Below are 19,403 nucleotides of genomic sequence, written 5' to 3'. Positions count from 1 at the left end.
CTAGCATTGTCTTCCTCTATGACACTCTCAACAGGCTGGTATGCACGCACAGAGAGATGGTTTGAGGGACCGGTGCTTTAAATGGACAGACTCCCTCCCTTCCAATACAGTATGGACGCTCCGTTTTCTCCCCTCATGTCACACGATGTCAACCAAGTAATCCATGAGGATCTCTTACAACTACACACATTCCGGACCTAGTTGGGACCGAGCGAACTCCCAGTGAAGCTTAGCTTCTACAGAGATCATTGTTTACATATCACAGAGGAGGGTTTCATTGACCCACCAGGATACACGCAGATCCACTTACCCCACTCACTGAGAATCTCTACTGGGCAGTTCCGAGTCTCTTCACATAGACTTTGCATCGAGAGCAGCAGAGCAAAGCGCCTACCCAGGGAGAGGCGCTTATGCACATTATGTGACATGCAGGAGGTTGAGACGGAGGAGAACTTCATCTTCAGGTGTCCCGTTTACTATGAGATCCGAGGGCATTTCTATTGCTTCTTCAGAGATAGCTATGGGGTTTTGTCCCGATTCCTCTCCTATCTAGATCAGAGATGCTTGGCAGGCTTCATTCATGAGGTAGTCTAGCACCGCGAGAGGATACTTCGATCACAGAGACAAGAGCATACCTCTTTCTTGGCAGACCCCTCTCAGAGCTCTATCACAGAGTACTTTCAGAGTTCCTTGGCAGACCCCTCTCAGAGCTCTATCACAGAGTTCTTTCAGCCATATCACCTGGACTCTCCCCCGAGACGAGGCCTCAACATGATTGGGACCCAGAGCCACTGACTCGACAGCTCAGACAATGGACGGGCGCGCAGATTACACTTGGGGATATTCCCTCCATGTTTCGTGTCGGAGCACAGCTGACAAGGGTTACTGTAGCCCTTGTTAGACGTAGAGCTATGACTAGAAGACGTCATAGGACCGCACCCTCAAGTGGTCGACAGCACTCTATCATTGACTTCATGCTTCTAATGCCTCATCCACCCCTGATGTCTTGATGACGATGATGATGATGATGATGATGTGAGTGATATGTAGTCGGCCACCGACATGACTATGTTGTACTCAGTACTTAGTACTACCATTTTGCATTGGTGTGGATGCTCGTTTAGTAGCTCCACCCTCACATCTCGCTTGTATCAGGATTTTCACAGTCTCAGAGACCCATCGGTCTTCCGAAGACTTTCATAAACTACAAGGCCACCATGGATTTCCCGAAGGTGAAGACTTTTGCCATGACCCCCGTCAACAAGCCCTCTTACTCCGACATTGCAGCAACACCCAGCCCCTATGCTTTGACCTACAGGAAAACGATTAGATTAGACCCTCAGGAGCACATTTACCACTTGGAGCATGAAATCAGAGAGCTCAGGCTGTTAATTGCAGCTCTTAGCAGAAAGGTGAATGAGATGGAGAACAACGGCAAGCAAGAAATTATTGCAAAAGCTATGGAGAAGTTCAGCACATTTCCACCAGCACCAACTCTTGTCTCCAAGGTCAAGGAAATGATTAACACTCGGTGAGTTCAGCCAAGGAAGAGATGGCCATTGTTGCGGGCAGCAAACTTAACAAAGCAGATCTGTACACAGAAGTAAAAGAGCAGCAGGCTATAGCACATAATAAGAAGATACTACGCATTGGAGGGCTGCCCAAGGATTGCATTGGACTTTTCAATGAAGAAGAGGATTACATAGCAGATGAGAGGATTGCATGTCTCAAGAAGGAAATACCACAAGTAGAGTGGGATCATAATGATATTAGCTGTCTCCCAAACAGGAATGCAAGTACAAGTGTTTTTCAAGGAGAGAGCGGGGAGGATTAAGATTCTTCGACAAACAAACAAGTTGAAGGGCACAAGGATTTGGATCTCCGAGGAACTCACCTTAACTCAGCTCAAACAGAGGAGTGTCGAGCTCACCAAAATGAAGGATGCACGTAAAGCTAGGAAATGGGCTGTATATCAAGATGGAACAACATTAATTAGGGATTTCAAATCTAAACCTAAAGACTCTCAGTCTTAAACTGATGTTATGAAGGCCACTTCTATTAGTTTTATAGTCCTAGAATGTATCGGTGTGATATAATAATCAAGCTAAGATGCCATGTGCACTCCTCGATCCTCTGGCCTATCCAGATGTTGTAAGTCTTTTTGACATTTTGTACTTTGTCCCATAGACCCGTGAGGTCTCCTGCGGACGTTAATATGACTCTCTCTCTCTCTCTCTCTCTCTCTCTCTCTCTCTCTCTCTCTTTCAAATCATGGAGACAAGAGCAGGAAGCCTTGCCTGCCTAGTCCATCCCAAAGCATGATTACAAAGTTCTTCTAGTCAAAGCATATTGCCCCCCCAACCACAGATAGAAGGACAGACACAAACCCTGAGACCGAGACGCGGCACACTTGACAGAGGACAGACGCACAAATCACACTTGCTGACATTTCTTCGATTTTCAGACCTAAGATACGGCCGACCAAGGTTATTGTGGCACTCGTCGGGCGTAGAGTAGCCGCTAGGAGGGCACGACGGACTACTCCAGATAGCAGATAGCGATCTATTACGGGCTTCTTGCATACAGTGCCTAGTCCGTTATCGGATGTACCTTGACGATTTCATACCTTGTGTATGCTGCACTGTATTGTATTGTATTGGATCAGACTGCATCTACTATGCGGATGATGATGCCAGGGATGTCCATGACTATGGTGACATGTATGATGATAGCATTGACTATGTCTACACAGTTTTCTCTAGCATGGGTTAGGATGTTTGCTTAGTAGCTCCACCCCGTTGCTCATTGTATCAGGTTTTCTATTAGTCTCATAGACCCATCGGTCTTTAGCAGACTTTAATAAACTTTCTTTCTTTCTTTCTCTCTCTCCAAAGAGGAAAGACCTAGGATCCCCAAAGAGGAAAAAAACTTGCAAAATCTGCCCCACAGGGAGGTAGAAAATGAAACAGCATGTACTCCTAAGATGCAAAGCCTACGAACACATCAGAGATGGCTATGGGGGCACCAGATATCTAAAAAATCTGTTGGAGCAGTCAGCCAAAAAGCTAGGAAGCTACTTGAAAGAGATTCTGGAACATCACATCAAAGTACTAGGTCTAGTGCACAAGCTAGCCCAAGAAGTACTCAATACATGACAAGTTTGTAATACTATATATATGTGTGTATGTTTTATCTAGGCTACAATATAGGAACTCTCTAAATAAATGGAGCTGCTTTTGCACCCCTTGGGAGCTGCCCTGCGCCCTCCCTAAGCTGATGTACTAGATGGCTTTCATGTTGTCCCATAGACCTCTTGGTCTCCCATGGACGTTAATAGACTTTCTTTCTTTCTTTCTTTCTCCTTGGATGTAAGGGATCACTATTAGTTGATATTGATCGCCAGTCCCATAGATCTTGAAGGGTCTCGCAGGGACTTTCATACAATCACATCATCTCTCTCTCTCTCTCTCTCTCTCTCTCTCGCTCTCTCTCTCTCTCCCCCCCACCCCGCAATGAATCTATGGGACAAAGAAGATGAGACTAAGCATACTAATCTCTTGTTGCAGCTCTAAATGTATGCACCACATATCACAAATTATAAAATCCATGAGGAATGACACTATTTGTTTTCTAATTGCACATCTCCACAATGTAGCTCCCAATTTGATTGAAAGACTATTTAAAAAGGTTGTAGAGAGTAAGAGGCTGCAAGTCCTAGATGTCAAACTTCATTTTGATGTGCTCATAGTTGCTGCATTATATCAATGCTATTGTAGATAACTTGCATATCCTCTCTCCCTGGCTAATATTACCCCATCATCCAGTTTCAACATCTACATCATGAGGACTCACTCTTGGATCATATGCCTTTCACCAATCAAGATTCCAATTTGGAAGTAGTTTATTGTTCTCCATAAACAATCATGTGGTTAAAAACGTTTCTATTTAAGGCCATTTGCTATTTTTCTCAAGGCCATATTTATATGTCATCATCTATTGCACTAGCTCCTTTATTGCTAGAAGTTCGTTAGGAATGTTAGATATCAATGCTCCACTCTCATGTAACTACGTGGGAACCAGCTAACTCTACTTGTAAGCCTCCCATATGAGGAGAAGGCATTTGAGTAGCTTGGTTATCCGGTAGGTCCTGGTTTGGACACCAGATGGGGGCCATGTGTGGCCTGATGGCTGGACGGCTTCAGATAGAGTTGGCACACCGCCAACTAGGCTACATGCAAGTGCGGGAAGGCATCCCATGACTGACCGCATTGAGGGTAGACGGAGCATTTCTCGGAGCAGCCCAATCTCGGGTTGTGGGGCCCGTTTGGAGCCTCAGATGATCCCGGATGGCTCTGGGCCGAACGGCAACCATAGGTTAGTTGCTCTGTTTTGCGCATCGGTTCTATCGTGTGGTCGGTGGCCTATTTCGGGACCGACCCCCAATCGACCGTTTTGGGCAGACTGGGTCGGTCACCCAATTGAGCCCAACCGACTACGACTGGTGGCTATATAAGAGCAAGCCCGTGAAGCCCATTTCATCACTGGCTACAGCAACCCTGATTCCTTAGCATCCAGCCTCCGTCTTCTACTGTTTCCAGCTTGCTATCGAAGCTTCTTTCACAGGAGCGCATGGTTGGAGGCAGCGCCATCTATTGTATCAGTTCTACAGTAATCAAATTTTTGATTCTCCATACTATCTGGTTTTCTCTCTTGTGTACGAGATCCTGTTATCTGTTGAGCACAGACGTTGTATTATTTTCTTACATGGTATCAGAGCCTGGACTCTAGCAAGAAGATTTGGTAGTGTGTTTTTGTTTGCGAGCAGATTGTGAGAGATGGCCCAACCCGCAAGACTGCGAATCCCACCGTTCGGCGAAAGCGAAAAGTTGGACGGCTCTAACTATCCACTTTGGAAGTTCAAGATGAAGACCATCCTAAGCGCATATGAGCTTTGGGACACTGCTACTGGGGTGGACGTGAGGCTGGTTGCGAGACCGGATCCAGCCAATGCAGGACAACAGATAGTACCAACTGCAGATGAGATTCTCGCATGGACAAGAAGAAATGCAGATGCGCTGTGTTCTATTGTTTGTAGTGTAAGTGATTATGTCTTCAACATGTCACCACAGCGGAGGAGGCATGGACATCTTGAAAAATCAATACGAGACCATGAATCAGACGCGGATTCAGAATCTGGAGACTCAACTCGCGAACGAGAAATTGTCTGAATCTGAAGCGGCAGAGAATTTCATCACCAGGATGAAGAATCTGCGTGATTAGATGACTGCGATTGGCATCACCATCACCAGCGAGAATCTAGCACCAACAGCAGACCGAACTCCCCCAACGGTGCTTGGGAGGATTCAAGACAAAGAAGATGAAGAAGAGCCTGCAGAACCACAACGGCAACGGCCATTCCCGAAGTGGGTAAATGGGACGGCAGAGAACCTCCAGCCATTGAGGAGGAACCATCCGAACACCGCCGGTCCAAGAGAATAGAGGAGCAAAGAAGGACGCTGGAACACTTGGTCAACTACGCTTTGATGACAGAAGTGATCCGTGCTAAAGAACCCAAGTGTCTTGAAGAGGCACAGGGTGATGATAGGTGGATGGAGGCTATGCAGTCGGAGTATGGCTCCATAATGAAGAACAACACTTGGGACCTTGTGGATCGACCACCAAAACGCAAGGTAATCGGAACCAAGTGGGTTACAAGACCAAGTACAAGTCCGACGGCACGTTGGATAAGTACAAGGCACGGCTCGTGGCAAAAGGATTCGCACAGGTACATGGTTTTGATTATCAAGATACTTTTGCTCCCACAGCTCGACTAACCACAATTCACAGTGTTTTGGCTTTAGCTGCCCAGGGAAGTTGACCCGTGTTTCAGATGGATGTAAAATCCGCCTTTTTCTGAATGGAGATCTCAAGAAGGAGGTATACGTGGAACAACCACCAGGTTTTGAGATCCCCCGTTCAGAAGGTTAAGTCTGTAAACTGAAGAAGGCACTTTACAGGCTGAAACAGGCCCCACGAGCGTGGTACCAGCGAATTGATGCCTACTTTCTGCAAAACGGGTTCAGGAGGAGCCCATCAGATGCAAATTTCTATATCTTCAAAGAAGGAGTCAGATGTCTGATCGTGGTCCTTTATGTGGACGACCTTGTCATAACAGGGAACCATGAAGAGAAGATCTCGCAGACGAAGCATTTGCTAGGAAGAGAGTTTGAAATGACAGATCTCCGACTGATGCATTTCTGTTTGGGGATTGAAGTTTGGCAGGAGCCGAAACAGATCTTCATTTCACAGCTGAAGTATGCTGGAGAGATACTGAAGGCATTTGGCATGGCTGAGTGCAAGACAGTTGGTACCCCTATGGAGGTTGACGTGAAGCTCTCAAACGAGGATTCATCACCACTGGTGGACGAAGCGAAGTACAGAAGGCTTGTGGGCAGCTTGATTTACCTGTGCAACACACGGCCGGACATCAGTTTTGCGACTGGTGTACTAAGCAGGTTTTCCAATAAGCCCCAGGAGAACCATTGGAGGGCAAGGATGCGGGTGCTGAAATACATCAAAGGCACACTTGATTATGGCATCACCTATACCAAGAGCAACATCTTGACCGGATTCTGTGACTCGGATTGGGCAGGAGACGTGGACAGCAGGAGATCAGTGACAGGTTATTGTTTCTCACTTGGATCTGGAGCTGTGTCATGGGTCAGCAAGAAGCAACCCACAGTTGCTCTTTCTTCTACCGAGGCCAAGTACAAATCAGCATGCTTTGCTTCCTGCGAGGCAATGTGGTTGAGGAGGATTTTGGGGGACATGGGTGTAGTGCAGAACAAGCCTACGTAGTTATCATGTAGCAATCAGAGTTGCATGGCGATTGCAAAGAACCCGGTGTTCCACGCTCGCACAAAACACATTGAAATTCAATATCACTTTGTACGTGAGCTCATCATGGATGGAGAGGTCGACTTGGTGTACTGTCCGACTACAGAGAATGCTGCGGACATCTTCACGAAGGCTCTTGGAAGAGACTTGCTGGAGAGGCATCTTCATCGACTCGGCATTGGGCCGAAAAAGTAAGTTCACTTGCGGGTGGACATTGAGGGGGGGTGTTAGATATCAATGCTCCACTCTCATGTAACTCCGCAGGAACCAGCTAACTCTACTTGTAAGCCCCCCATATGAGGAGAAGGCATTTGAGTAGCTTGGTTATCCGGTAGGTCCTGGTTTGGACACCAGATGGGGGCCATGTGTGGCCTGATGGCTGGACGGCTTCAGATAGAGTTGGCACACCGCCAACTAGGCTACATGCAAGTGCGGGAAGGCATCCCATGACTGACCGCATTGAGGGTAGACGGAGCATTTCTCGGAGCAGCCCAATCTCGGGTTGTGGGGCCCGTTTGGAGCCTCAGATGATCCCGGATGGCTCTGGGCCGAACGGCAACCATAGGTTGGTTGCTCTGTTTTGCGCATCGGTTCTATCGTGTGGTCGGTGGCCTATTTCGGGACCGACCCCCAGTCGACCGTTTTGGGCAGACTGGGTCGGTCACCCAATTGAGCCCAACCGACTACGACTGGTGGCTATATAAGAGCAAGCCCGTGAAGCCCATTTCATCACTGGCTACAGCAACCCTGATTCCTTAGCATCCAGCCTCCGTCTTCTACTGTTTCCAGCTTGCTATCGAAGCTTCTTTCACAGGAGCGCATGGTTGGAGGCAGCGCCATCTATTGTATCAGTTCTACAGTAATCAAATTTTTGATTCTCCATACTATTTGGTTTTCTCTCTTGTGTATGAGATCCTGTTATCTGTTGAGCACAGACGTTGTATTATTTTCTTACAAGGAACAAGCTTCATATCCATTTGCCATTTCTCCAACCATTTAGACACCTCTTTGTACGATCCGTTCTCCCTCGTCATATCTGTATATGTATGTATGTATGTATGTATGTATGCAGGCAAGCATGCATGCCTGCATGCAGGTATCATGACATTCACACTGCTGATATCATCTATGTGTGTGCACGTGTACGTGCATATTTGAGTGTATATGCGTATGTTTCAAAGGCATTTTGCACTCTTTCTTTGGAGATGCATGACAGGCACATTGTCAGTGGGAGTCACACTTGCCAAACATCGCATTGCACCATCCACATTGTTGAGATGTCAGGCTCCTTCAGAGACTGTCCCTCATTTGCTTTGGCACTGCCCGTGTTCTAGGAACCTCCTCGGGAGAATTTCAGATCATCTTCGGCTCCGTTTCCCGAGTCACAGATTTGGGAAACATTTTTGGCTATTTGGTAGATTTATGAGGCCTTTGTCTCAATACTCACTATTTCTCTCTTGGGTGAGATATTGGGCCCTTTGGACAATCTGGAGTGAGCATAATTTGGCATACTTGGGTCGACAGATTCACAAGTCATATGAATCTTTCCGAGCCTCATTGCGGCAATCCTTATATGATGCCTGCCATGAGGGTGATATAGATGCTTCTTGCCTAGAGCTGTTCTCTTTATGTTTCTGATCATTGGGATACTCTCCGTTTTTGGAGACTTCCCATCTTGTAAATTTATGAGCATATAAATACAGCACTGGATCTTACTTTAAAAAAAAAGTATATGCGTATGTGAATGTGCAACACAAACACATGCACATGGGATATGTACATTAAAAATATAGTCTTTGCATGAAAGGGAGGTAGTGAGGATGACACATAAAGAAAGAAAAGGGGGAAAAAAAAACAATAGGCAGGAGGAAGGATGCGATACCTTATACAGATAATCAAGACATGTTCACAAGGATGACTGGTGATTACCTCAAATGACGACAAAACTCTCTGAAATTTAAGAATGCATTGCTGTCTTTCTTCTGTATGACTGTCATCTGTGATTCCTATTGCTCTAGCTGGAAGAAGATAGTGATATGTTCGACTACAGCAGTCCTTCCTTGGGTCAAAAGATCTGCAAAATAGTGTCTGAATCAGCACCATGTATACATATATATGTACCCCTTGCCCTAAAGCCGTTTGAAATTGCTGACTCAGCTACTGCAATAGTTGTTAAAAGTATGATACATAGAGCTGGCAATATTGAGAATTTTCTATGGCAACATGCAGTAAAAGATGTAGCCATCTTCCCTCTGGAAAATGTTAGACTAAAACACAAAAACCCTCAGAATTGCTAAACACATATACACCCAAAATTCATACCAGAGGACCATGTAACAATGCAGCTGATAAAAGTCCCTATTGGCAGGAAAGTAGTGAAGAGGATCTCTCAAAACACCTTTGAAAGACATGAGACTAAGAAGAACAAATATTACACAATGCCACAGCAACGACTAACTACTATCCTTGCTACTATCCTTGCTACTGAACTTATAAACAAGGCGGGTTGGCTATTTCAATATTATCACATCTCCCACGTCCACTATCACTGTTCCCGAGAATTGATTCTGCTGCCCGTGGTACCGAACACTTTACTCGGGAGGATCTCTCCAAACTGCTTTGAAAGACCAAAATGGTGTATGAGCAAGTACAACACATTTACAAATATGCTACAAGAGATAGCCTAACTGCCTTCTCCTGGCTATCATACTTATTAGCAACAAGAGTACTAAGTGTAGGACATAATGTCTGATGGCATTGCTAAGACAGCCGTAACAAGGTCATAGTAGAGTAGATCTATCCTCTCAAGGAGGGTCCTCCATATCTAATGTTCAAAACTGAAAATTCAGCTTCCTTTGGGGTTTGGGACAGGGAATTCAGCTTGGAAGAATGATTGGATCTAGTGGGTAGTACGGAACAATCTGCAAAAGGCTGGGCACCATCTTCTCAAGGAATGAGAAGTCCCAAATCCCTTCAGGCAAGGCAGAGGCCCTCAATCTGCCCTCTAACGAGGTATTATTGGAATATTAGGAACACTTCCCCAATTGTGAGCCCCCTATAAGAGGGCATTAGGGAGGATGACGTTCAATGTAGGATGGGCAAAAGACAGATCTCCTTATTGAAATAGTTTGGCTGCCATGTGTGCAACAGCTCGACTGCCACATGGGCAGAAGACAGATCTCCTTAATGAAACAATTTAGGATAGGGCAGCCTGAATCAATGGTTTGGTAGTGGCCTGGAGAAAGCGACGTACGGAGGCTGGTGCAGGACCCGGTACGGGGGCAGGAATTGCATAAGCAGCAGGACATTGTGCAGGCCTCAAAAGCAGACTGTCAGGTCAGCCAATGGAGGGCTACATGTACAGGTTGTGTCTGCAACAGTCGGCAGACAGGCAGGTACAGGTTGGCGCAGGAGACAGATCTCGAACCTGCGGGCATGCCACATGGCAGATCAACAGTGGGCCAGACTGTTGGTAGGTTAGTGGGCCAATTGGTTGGCTGACAAAGTGCCAAGTGGTCGGCCAGTCTGGAGCAGGGTCGGCCATTTTTGGGGGGCATCAGCCCCTATACAAGGAGGCCCACTTGGGCGTTCCAGGTACACATTGGTGCTCAGCCTGCAGACCATCTTGGAGGGTAAAGGGCAGAGGGAGCCCTAGTGATCAGTACACTGAAGGAGTTCTTGCAGGAGCAAGAGTCCCAAACATCTGCAGCAGACCTAGGTGTAGGCCTACAGCATGTAGGAGAGCATAAGGAAGTGCCTTGGAGGGAGCTTTGTCTATAGTGAACCCCTAGAGCAGAACTTTGCAGGAGTTAGCAAACTACTGAAGCCTATACAGAGGCACGTGTGGCAGAACAGGAGTCGTCCACATCAAAGGGTGCAGCAACTGGAGCCAGATTTGGTACCTGACCTCAGTGGTTTTTTGCTGAAGGTGTTGGTAGCTTTTGTAATTGGTTTCAGCCATTATATATGCTCTGTTTTGGCTGTACATCTGAGTTCTCTTTCAGATCTGGCTGTTTTGTACTTGGTTTCTGCCATTATATATACTATGTTTTGCCTGTACATCTTACTTCTCTTCAAATCTGTGTCGCTCTCATTACTGTTCAAACTTCAGTAAGCACACGAAATTGGTTGTGTCTTTCATCTATTGTCTTCAGATCTTGGGGTAAATCTTCCACTGGGAGGGAAGTAGGCCTATAGCAAGAAACTGTTTTTCTATAGGTACAGTGTTGAGGCATGTAGTTCCCATGATTCTACTGGTGTACCAATTCGTGAAAGTTCATGGATGGACACAAGTGAAAGAACCTAGTGATCAAAGCAGCTCTTCTACATGGTGCTCAAGAGGTGTCTGGGCTGGTGGTACCAAGCCATGGCTAAGGCCTCCTAATTCACAAGGAAGTCTATGATGCACCTCGACTAAGGGTAGCCGGCTCCCCATCATTGGAGATATGTCCATGAGTTATAAATTCAATCGAGCTAGTGAAGTCCTCAATGAGGAGAGACAGATCCTGATGTCTCGATACTAAATGAAATCTGAGTGAGGGCATCTTTGAAGAATCACTAAATGCACTCCTCCTATGGTGTTGTATGGTGTGCCTCCCCAACTTGATCTATGATAGATTGCAGTCTCCAAATCTGCTACTAGTAAGTTCCCTGTGAGCATGCTCATCTCAATGAAACATTGATGCTCAGAGCTTTTCCACATGCATGAGGTATGAAAGAAAGATGAACCCTCATATATGCAAAGCGTACAATGAAACCATCCACATAACATGCTCCCTTATTGAAGAATTCCTTCTCACTCAATGAAAAAGGGATCCATGTCTTATATACGATTTCATTTTAGTCTCCCAAATGAAAGTTTGCATGTCCGCTAATACGGTGGAAGTATATATCGAGATGAATCCAAGCATGCCCAAACTCATCCTCTAAAACCACAACACATAGTGCAGTTTCAATCTCATGAGAGTCACTCATACTGTTCACAAAGGAACCCAAGTTTCAAGAACAACTCTTCATTAATTTGGGGAAATGGTAGTATGTCACTTAGGAACACGAAGTGCAATAGTTCATCCACTTAAAAATAGAGATCCAAGAGCCAAGTCATTACATACGCGGACGAGCATCTAAGTTATTCCCCTTGTAAGATTAGCAATAATGACACCTTCAAGACCTTGGGACTCTAGCATAGCTTCATGCAAGATAGCCAAAGTACGTTAGTCACTGTGAATCTCCTCGGCGCATTGACTCATAGGAGTTAGTTTTGGTGTATACATATGTGAGGAGTGACTAGATGAGAGAAGGAAAGGTTGGAGAGAGTAGGAGTATTACACAACGGGGGAGGGATGAGGCATTGTGGAAGAAGGAAGGGGAGGGAAGGAGAGTATGAAGGAAGAGTGGAGTACTCATGATGGAGAGAAAGAGAGTATGTATTAGCATAGTGAGGCTATTGTAGAGATATATACAATGATATTGTGGTGTAGGATAGACTAGGACTTAGTCTATTTTGGTGTTTTAGCGTGTTCTAGTTCTTGAACTCATTTGGTTGCACATTTCAGTTGGAGTTCACTACAAGGTTCATTTCTTGTTCTCTTTTGTTCACAATCCTTATATATTCTTGTTCCTACATGTGGTATCAGAGCTAGTCTATCCAGCCTACCTCCTTCCCGCTCTTCTGCGTGCTCCCGTTGCATTTTTGTCGCAGAGAAGAAGGTTTCATTGCTGGGTGACTTCGGTTCAGCTCACCGACAATCTGTGAGAGCTTGAGAGCTTAGCTCCTTGCTCTTTTGGTGCACATTGGTGGCTGTACAGCTCCTGGACCAGCTCCCGTTTGCCTCGCCATCAGCTCGAGCTGCTGCTGCTGTACAACAGCCCCGAAACAGGCCGTACAGCCTGCTTCTAGCTGTCCGTACAGTTTGTACAATCAGTACGTACTGATTTCCCTCGGTTCTAGCTTGCAGCCTCGCCCTGGGAGCTTACCTTGCCGTCCGTACAGCTACCTCGCCATCCGTACATCCGTACGGACTAACCATAAGCCCATACTGTACGGGCTTGCTGTCCGTACAGCTTGCCTCCAGCCTGCAGCTTCATTCGCCTCTCCAGCTCGCCTATTGCCTGGCCAGCTTGCCCGTTGCCTCTCCGGATCGCCATTTGCTTCTACAGCTCCGGATTTAGCTTCCTAGCTCAGCTCTTTCTTCTACTCCAGCTCTTGATCTTTGCTTCAGCTCATTTCCAGCCTCTCCCATTTGGTTCTTGCAAATTGCATTGCGCACGTTTCTTGCAGATTGCATTGCACAGGTGTGAGTGCATTTGGGACAGTTTTGGGCAGCACATTGAGCGCAAATTGTTGCTCAGGTGTTGTGCATTTTTCAAGTGTTGGCTGTAAGTTGATGAACTTTTGGATGCCTATTGAGCAAGAGTTTGCTATCGCATTGTGAGCCATTGCTTGGCTGAGATTCAAGCTGATTTTTTGGGGGCAAAAGTACATTGCACTTGAGCCAATGTTTGGCTGTGGTTAAGGACAATTTTTTGGGCAGAAATACAGTGCTTGATTGCATTTTGTATCCCGGAAGGGACTGAGGTTTGAGCAAAATTTTTGGGGCAGATTTACTGCTATTTCAGAGCATCCACTATCTAATAAATGTCATTGCAGTGATTGCATAGCAGTCAATGGTCTTTCGGTTGTCCATTTGCTGTATTTTCCTTTGCAGGTACGCTTGCATTTATTCTTTTACACCAGGATATTGTCACTGTAGGGGGGGGCATTGGAAATATTGTAATATGCAAGGCAGTGGTGGCCAATGTATTCGTTATTTAGAAGAGTTAGGGGCTCTTTTTCCTTCTAAGATTTTTTCCCCCTAACTGCAGTTAGTATTGCATTAGTAGTTGAGTGATTTTTCACTCACCCCACGCTGTACCAAGGGTTTAGGGTTTTATCACGTAGATAGTCCTCTTGTATCTCTTTCTAACCTCTCTTCAACATAGCTCCACATTTTTGTGCTATCTCCATCGCCACACCTCACACATGGTAGGGTGGAGCTGCCTCCTTCCTACGAAAAAATGTAGAGGTAGGTTGCTTTGCTCAAGGCCAACACTACTCTGCAGAGGAACATTTGCCCCGAGATCACAAGATACTAAATGGAGAGCGCAACTCATCAATACATGTGCTCTACTTAAATGTAAAAGGAAATCTAGATCTGACTAAATACTCAGATGTAGAGCCAAAAACAGAAATATTTTAAGAGGGAAATCTAGATCTGACTAAATATAGCCAAAAACAAAAGATATTAAATGAATCTTAAGAACAAAAACGTGCCCACATATGTAACAATGCCTCTGTAAACAACCCCTGAGGTAAGGCACCAAAACAAGCTCTGTTTTTCTGCACCGTCTGTAGGATTCTTCTCTTTGCCACACACTTCTGTGGTAGGCTTGAGTAGCTGCTCAAGGCTGAGCACTCTTGCAAAAGTTATGCTCCCTTGTCCACTGCATGTCTTCTCCAACACGTACTGTTCTTGAACCTACCTCAAGAGTGTGACTTCCTTTTTATAGTAAAAACTACCCATCGAAATGGGCCGACTGGCCTTCTACAGACCAGCCAACCAAAACCGACAGCCTGGCCAACCAGTCTGTCAGCCAACCATGTTTGAAGCCAGCCAACCATGTGTGAACCGTTCAGCTGACCTGTTGACCAGCCTATTTTAAACTTCCATACTGCGCAGTCTTTGCTCTTCTCTTATATGCAACTCTGTTGTACTGCCGACCAGATCTGGTCCTTTGCAGGTCTGTCATGTCACTGCCAGCTTGCTGCAGACCTTCCATACTGCCTCGTCCATACTGTACCATCTCCAACTCCAGTTGTATCTATTGCACTTGCTGTTGTACTAGCCGTAACACCTCCAGTACTCTCCGTACTTGCTAGCCAGGTACTATCACAGTCTTCCTTGCCAGCTGATGCTGCGCACTAATGTGCCCACTGCTTAGGTGCATGGCTGGGCCCTTTGGGCTGCTCCAAATAAACCCTAACAAGGACTATGGTCTGCCGCCCATGTGATATCCATGTTGCTGCCCGCATGGCAGCCTCAGCCCTTCCCCCTACATCTACCCATATGCATGTTCTGGGGGCTCAGTGTGGGGCATTGACCCTATGTCTCCAACATTCCCTGCACAATGCAGCTCCCTCCTCTCAGTTCCCTCTAGCCTGTACCTCCCCATGAGCTATGGGACTACTATGCCAAGCTATCATACAACTAAGATGCCCCGCATCCCTCATGGTCTCTATATCTCGGAGTTGCCATACCTTCCGCATCCACCTTTGCTCCTCCCCGTGCCTGCTTTTCAGTGCAAGCTCTTCCTATCACCACTTCATGCCTTCTTCATCCTGCCCTTCAATGGAGCATCTCTTCTCCCCCCCACCCTTTAACAAAGGCTATTCACAGCCATAGCGGCTAATGTCTGCCATCCCCCTACTTCTGCCCTAGCAGCTAATGGCCGCCATCCCCCTGCTTCTGCCCTGCACTCAACTCCCCGTACCACTCCTCAAGTATCTACGCTCCCTCTTCTCTCGACCTCTCTTCGTCCCCTTCTTCTCCATCCCCCCCTCGGCCTCTTCATCTCATCCCTTTCCCTTCTTCCTATGGTCTCTCCCCCTCCTTTTGGTTTGGATTTCCCACAAAGTAGCTAGGAAAGTTTTTCCCAAAAGTATAGGCTTTTGTACAATGACCATTGGTCTGGCCAAAATGCGATCTCTTGGCAGTTTCCTTGACTTCAAAGCTCACTTTCCCCAAGGAGAAACAAGTTGAGCATGCTACATAAGACCTGCAGGACTGGCCAATTGTAAGGTACGATTTCAAACATCTTTCCACTTTATCAAGTTCAAGATTGGTTTCAATTGAGCTTAGTAATGGAAGGTGACTACCTCCACAGCAACACCATCTATGGGTATAGGATCTTCCTAGATGATGCTAGAGGCTTCCACAGGACTACATGGAGATTCCACCAAACTGTACCCCCTCAAGGCCTTACTTCTCATCCTTTGGCCATGGAAGGGCAAGCCTCTCGAGGTCATAGAGAAAATCCATAACGGCTACAGCTTATGGATTCCACTTTGCAACCTCCAATGCAAGGGATACTATGCTTTGTGATCAAGTGATGCACTACATGCAGCTTTTGCGTGGCTCAAGATGCCAACTGGGTTTTGTCATGAAGAGTCCCAAGGCCTATCATGAGTGTGTTCTGGAAAGGATATGCCTAAATCAAGCTTTATAGATCACCATCCCACTAGATGCGTGGTCCACCATTAGCTAGAGTCTAGTGATTGAGCTCGTAGCCGGAGATATTGTCATTGGGCTACACGTGTTGGTGGCTTGGGCAAACAAAGTGAACCGAGGGAAGGGATATAAATCAATATCTTGGTGCATTGTACACTAACACAATTACAGATTATTCATGTTCCAAGGCCCCCTCAAAATCTAGCAAATCATATGCTTTTGAGATCCCACAAGGCTTGCTTCATACATCCCCTACCCTCACGATGAGCTAGACCATCATGAGTTGGAATGTTCACGGCTTCTATGAGCATGCCAATCAGTAGCCACAGACGTTGAGAACTTTAGAGAGCTCTAGCAAGCAGCTTAATCGTACCTTGATGGTTAGGAGTACATGTTTTCAGCAGTACATATGCCTTCTCAGCTGTAGCACATCCATTGGGTTTAAAACAGAAGGCCGGAGTGGCGGACTATGCTTTATCCACGGTAGGTTAAAATAGGCCTATCCAGGAAGCTCATGTATCATAATATATCCATATCTTATTGACCAGTCCACAAGGATGCTGATTCAATTTAGTCAAAATAACAACAAATCTACCTTCTGCCTAATCTTGCTAAGTGTATAATGCAAAGCTACAGCAGATTACACCAACACCACCCCGTGACTTCATGGCAGGAGCACAAGAGAAAACCCTAACTTGTTTACTGGTACGATTCCAAATACCCGAATGCTCTTTGGAAGATGTTCATTTATTCGGTCTGCTATTCCATCCATATCACCTCCTAGAGTACCTTGTTCAACCTCCAGCTTAAAGGAAATGACTGTGGATAGAGAATGTACCTGTAGGAGAAATTAGGACATCAGCAGAACATATATCAAATATGCAAGATGCATGATAACCTTCATCAACTTGCAACATCATCCAAACTTTATGCTCAAAAGACTCAAGAAATACAGTATTGCTGATCACTAAGTTAATTTTATCTACAGTACCATTACCACATTCTACATCATAGAGACTAGTCCTACCCCCTTCATACTAGTGTGCCTTAGACCAAAGAACGATCATCTTGTGCTAAGGGTGATCAACATCAGCACGATAGGCTCATGCCAAGTCTCTGCCATCAAGGAATTGACATTTCACCTTGTAGAGTCCCACTCATCTAATATTCAAACACAAAAAACCCTCCACTACAAAAACGTCCCGACAAATGCACATTTGTCAACTCTTCCAAGAATGCACAGAAAACAACTACAAATGATTTAATTTAGGTAGACACTCTACAAGAAATCCGGATCTTTTGGGGAATATGCCTAGCCTGCAAGTAAGGACCACAAACATTAAGGCAAGTGAAGAAAACTAAGCCTCAACCACCACAGGCAAGTGGCCTTCCCAAAGCCCTAGGTTTCTCAAGTCTCTTAACACCTGACATGATGAGACAAAAGCACTACTATTCAAATCCTATCTTATTACGCATGCCTACAGTAGACTTGACAAGTACCATCAACTAACAAATGACCATCTCAAAGCTCTAGAAACCTCCACTCAATAACCGCCCTGACATCATGAGACCAATGCATTACTTTTCAAGGCATGCATACCAATATGAACCATAAGCGAGGCCTAATATGTGTAATAATTCAAAGCAGCTCAGGTCTCCATGGCGACAAATATATACCCATTTATCATAGTAACCTGTAATCAAGTATCAAAGATAATCCCATCCTGAAATAAGCTTCTGGAATGTTAAAATATCCATGATTAAGCTTCATTTATATCAGTGGGTATGTCACATAAGTTAAGGATTCTACAAAAGTCAAATCCTACAAGAAACCTCCCCAGCACAGCCCAGTTTGAAAGACATAGTGTACCAAAAAAAGATCACCAACTACGATTAATATTTCATGACGCTGTTAAGGTTCTTCTTTCCCCAGCCGACAAGCAACAGATACAGCTAACAGTTCAGTCCCTCCAGGACAAGGCGATCGTGGGCAGAATTGTGGCCCTCCCTCCTACAAGGAGACAGGTGCGAGAGTGGATCCAAGCAAGCTTGGCACTACAGGGTGACCACATCTAGGAGGTCACCATCAATGGAAGAGGTGTATTCCTCATCCAGCTGAGCTCCCCCGACACCACCTCGACACTCGTGGAGCAGAGCCCCATCCTCCTTGGCCCGCATCTGGTGTACCTCTTTCCTTGGTACCATGGCTTTACAGTGGAGGACATGGACACGACACACCATGTTCCCTGTTTTCCGGCTACGCTCCGCTTCCCAGGGCTCCCAAAGGAGTATTGAGCCATCCTCCCCTCCCTTGGTCGGGCATTTGGCACCGTGCTCGAGTCTCTGCCAGATTCAGCCGCTTCAATGGTAGCAGATGACGGGGTCCCCAGGATCAGACTGGTGGTTGAGAGCCCAAAGTCCCTCCCAGAGTTGATCCTCCTAGAGACCCTCGAAGGGAGCACACTTCGCCAGCGAGTGGAGATTTCTGGGTTACCACGCCAATGTCTTTGTTGCAGATAAATGGGTCACCTAGCCAGAGATTGCCCCCCTGGCCAAGGCCGAGCCCCTCGCCACCCACCCCTGCAGAGTAGGCAGAGTCAACAGGCTAGAGCCCAGCACCCCCCCAGACAGGAGCAGTAGGAGTCTCAGACTCCCTGGGTGACCCCCTTAGAAGGGGACTGGACCCAGGTTAAAAAGAAAAAGAAACCAAGCAACAGGCCCGCAAGCGTTGCAGGTGGAGGGCTAGACGTACAGAGAGAGACAAGGCTTTTCGAGAGGCACCTGAGGAGGAGCAGCAGGAGCCCTTACGTGGAGATCCACCTCCCCCAGCGGAAGGGGCCACACCACAGCCCAGACAGAGGATCCTCCCGTTATGGAGCTTTAGCGTCCGCACTCACCCTTGCATCAGCAGAGCGAGCCCCAGGTACTCTTGACGCTGCGATGGCGGAAGTTACGAACGTTAGCCTGTTAGCGGCTAAGGAGGAGCGAGTCCAGAGCCCCGGAGAGCCTGATCAGCAAGGGGCCTGTGGCTGCCCCAACTCCCCCCTGCCCCCCTCCCCCTCTCGCCACTCCTGATATGATCACCCTCACCACCCGCCCTCTATGATCCCGCTCCCTCTCCACTACCCCCCTTCCCTCCTGGTTTTCCCTCGCCCCCTACCCCCCCCCCTCTCGCCACTCCTGATATGATCACCCTCACCACCCGCCCCCCTCCCTCCGCCTCCCTCCCCCTTCGCCCCC

The 19,403-nt window shown here is 46.6% G+C and overlaps 1 protein-coding gene across 2 annotated transcripts in view; it reads right to left on the bottom strand.

Annotated features, from left to right (window-relative positions):
• Positions 1–19,403, bottom strand: part of LOC147901186 (Pseudouridine synthase family protein) — a 161,389-nt gene that overhangs the window by 70,716 nt on the left and 71,270 nt on the right. For both annotated transcript variants that reach the window (XM_087375705.1, XM_087375706.1), the window contains exons 5-6: positions 16,859–17,001; positions 8,827–8,971 (exon numbers count right to left, since the gene is read on the bottom strand). In XM_087375705.1, the coding sequence (XP_087231831.1) occupies positions 8,827–8,971; positions 16,859–17,001 (288 nt within the window). The remainder of the gene's footprint in view (positions 1–8,826; positions 8,972–16,858; positions 17,002–19,403) is intronic.

The sequence above is a fragment of the Dipteris shenzhenensis genome, chromosome 6 (genome assembly GCF_047967505.1).
Source record: "Dipteris shenzhenensis isolate YYH24624 ecotype China chromosome 6, Dip_SZ_1.0, whole genome shotgun sequence".
Taxonomy (NCBI): Eukaryota; Viridiplantae; Streptophyta; class Polypodiopsida; order Gleicheniales; family Dipteridaceae; genus Dipteris; species Dipteris shenzhenensis.
Note: the sequence above shows the minus strand (reverse complement) of the source record. Positions and strands in the feature narration are given on the sequence as shown.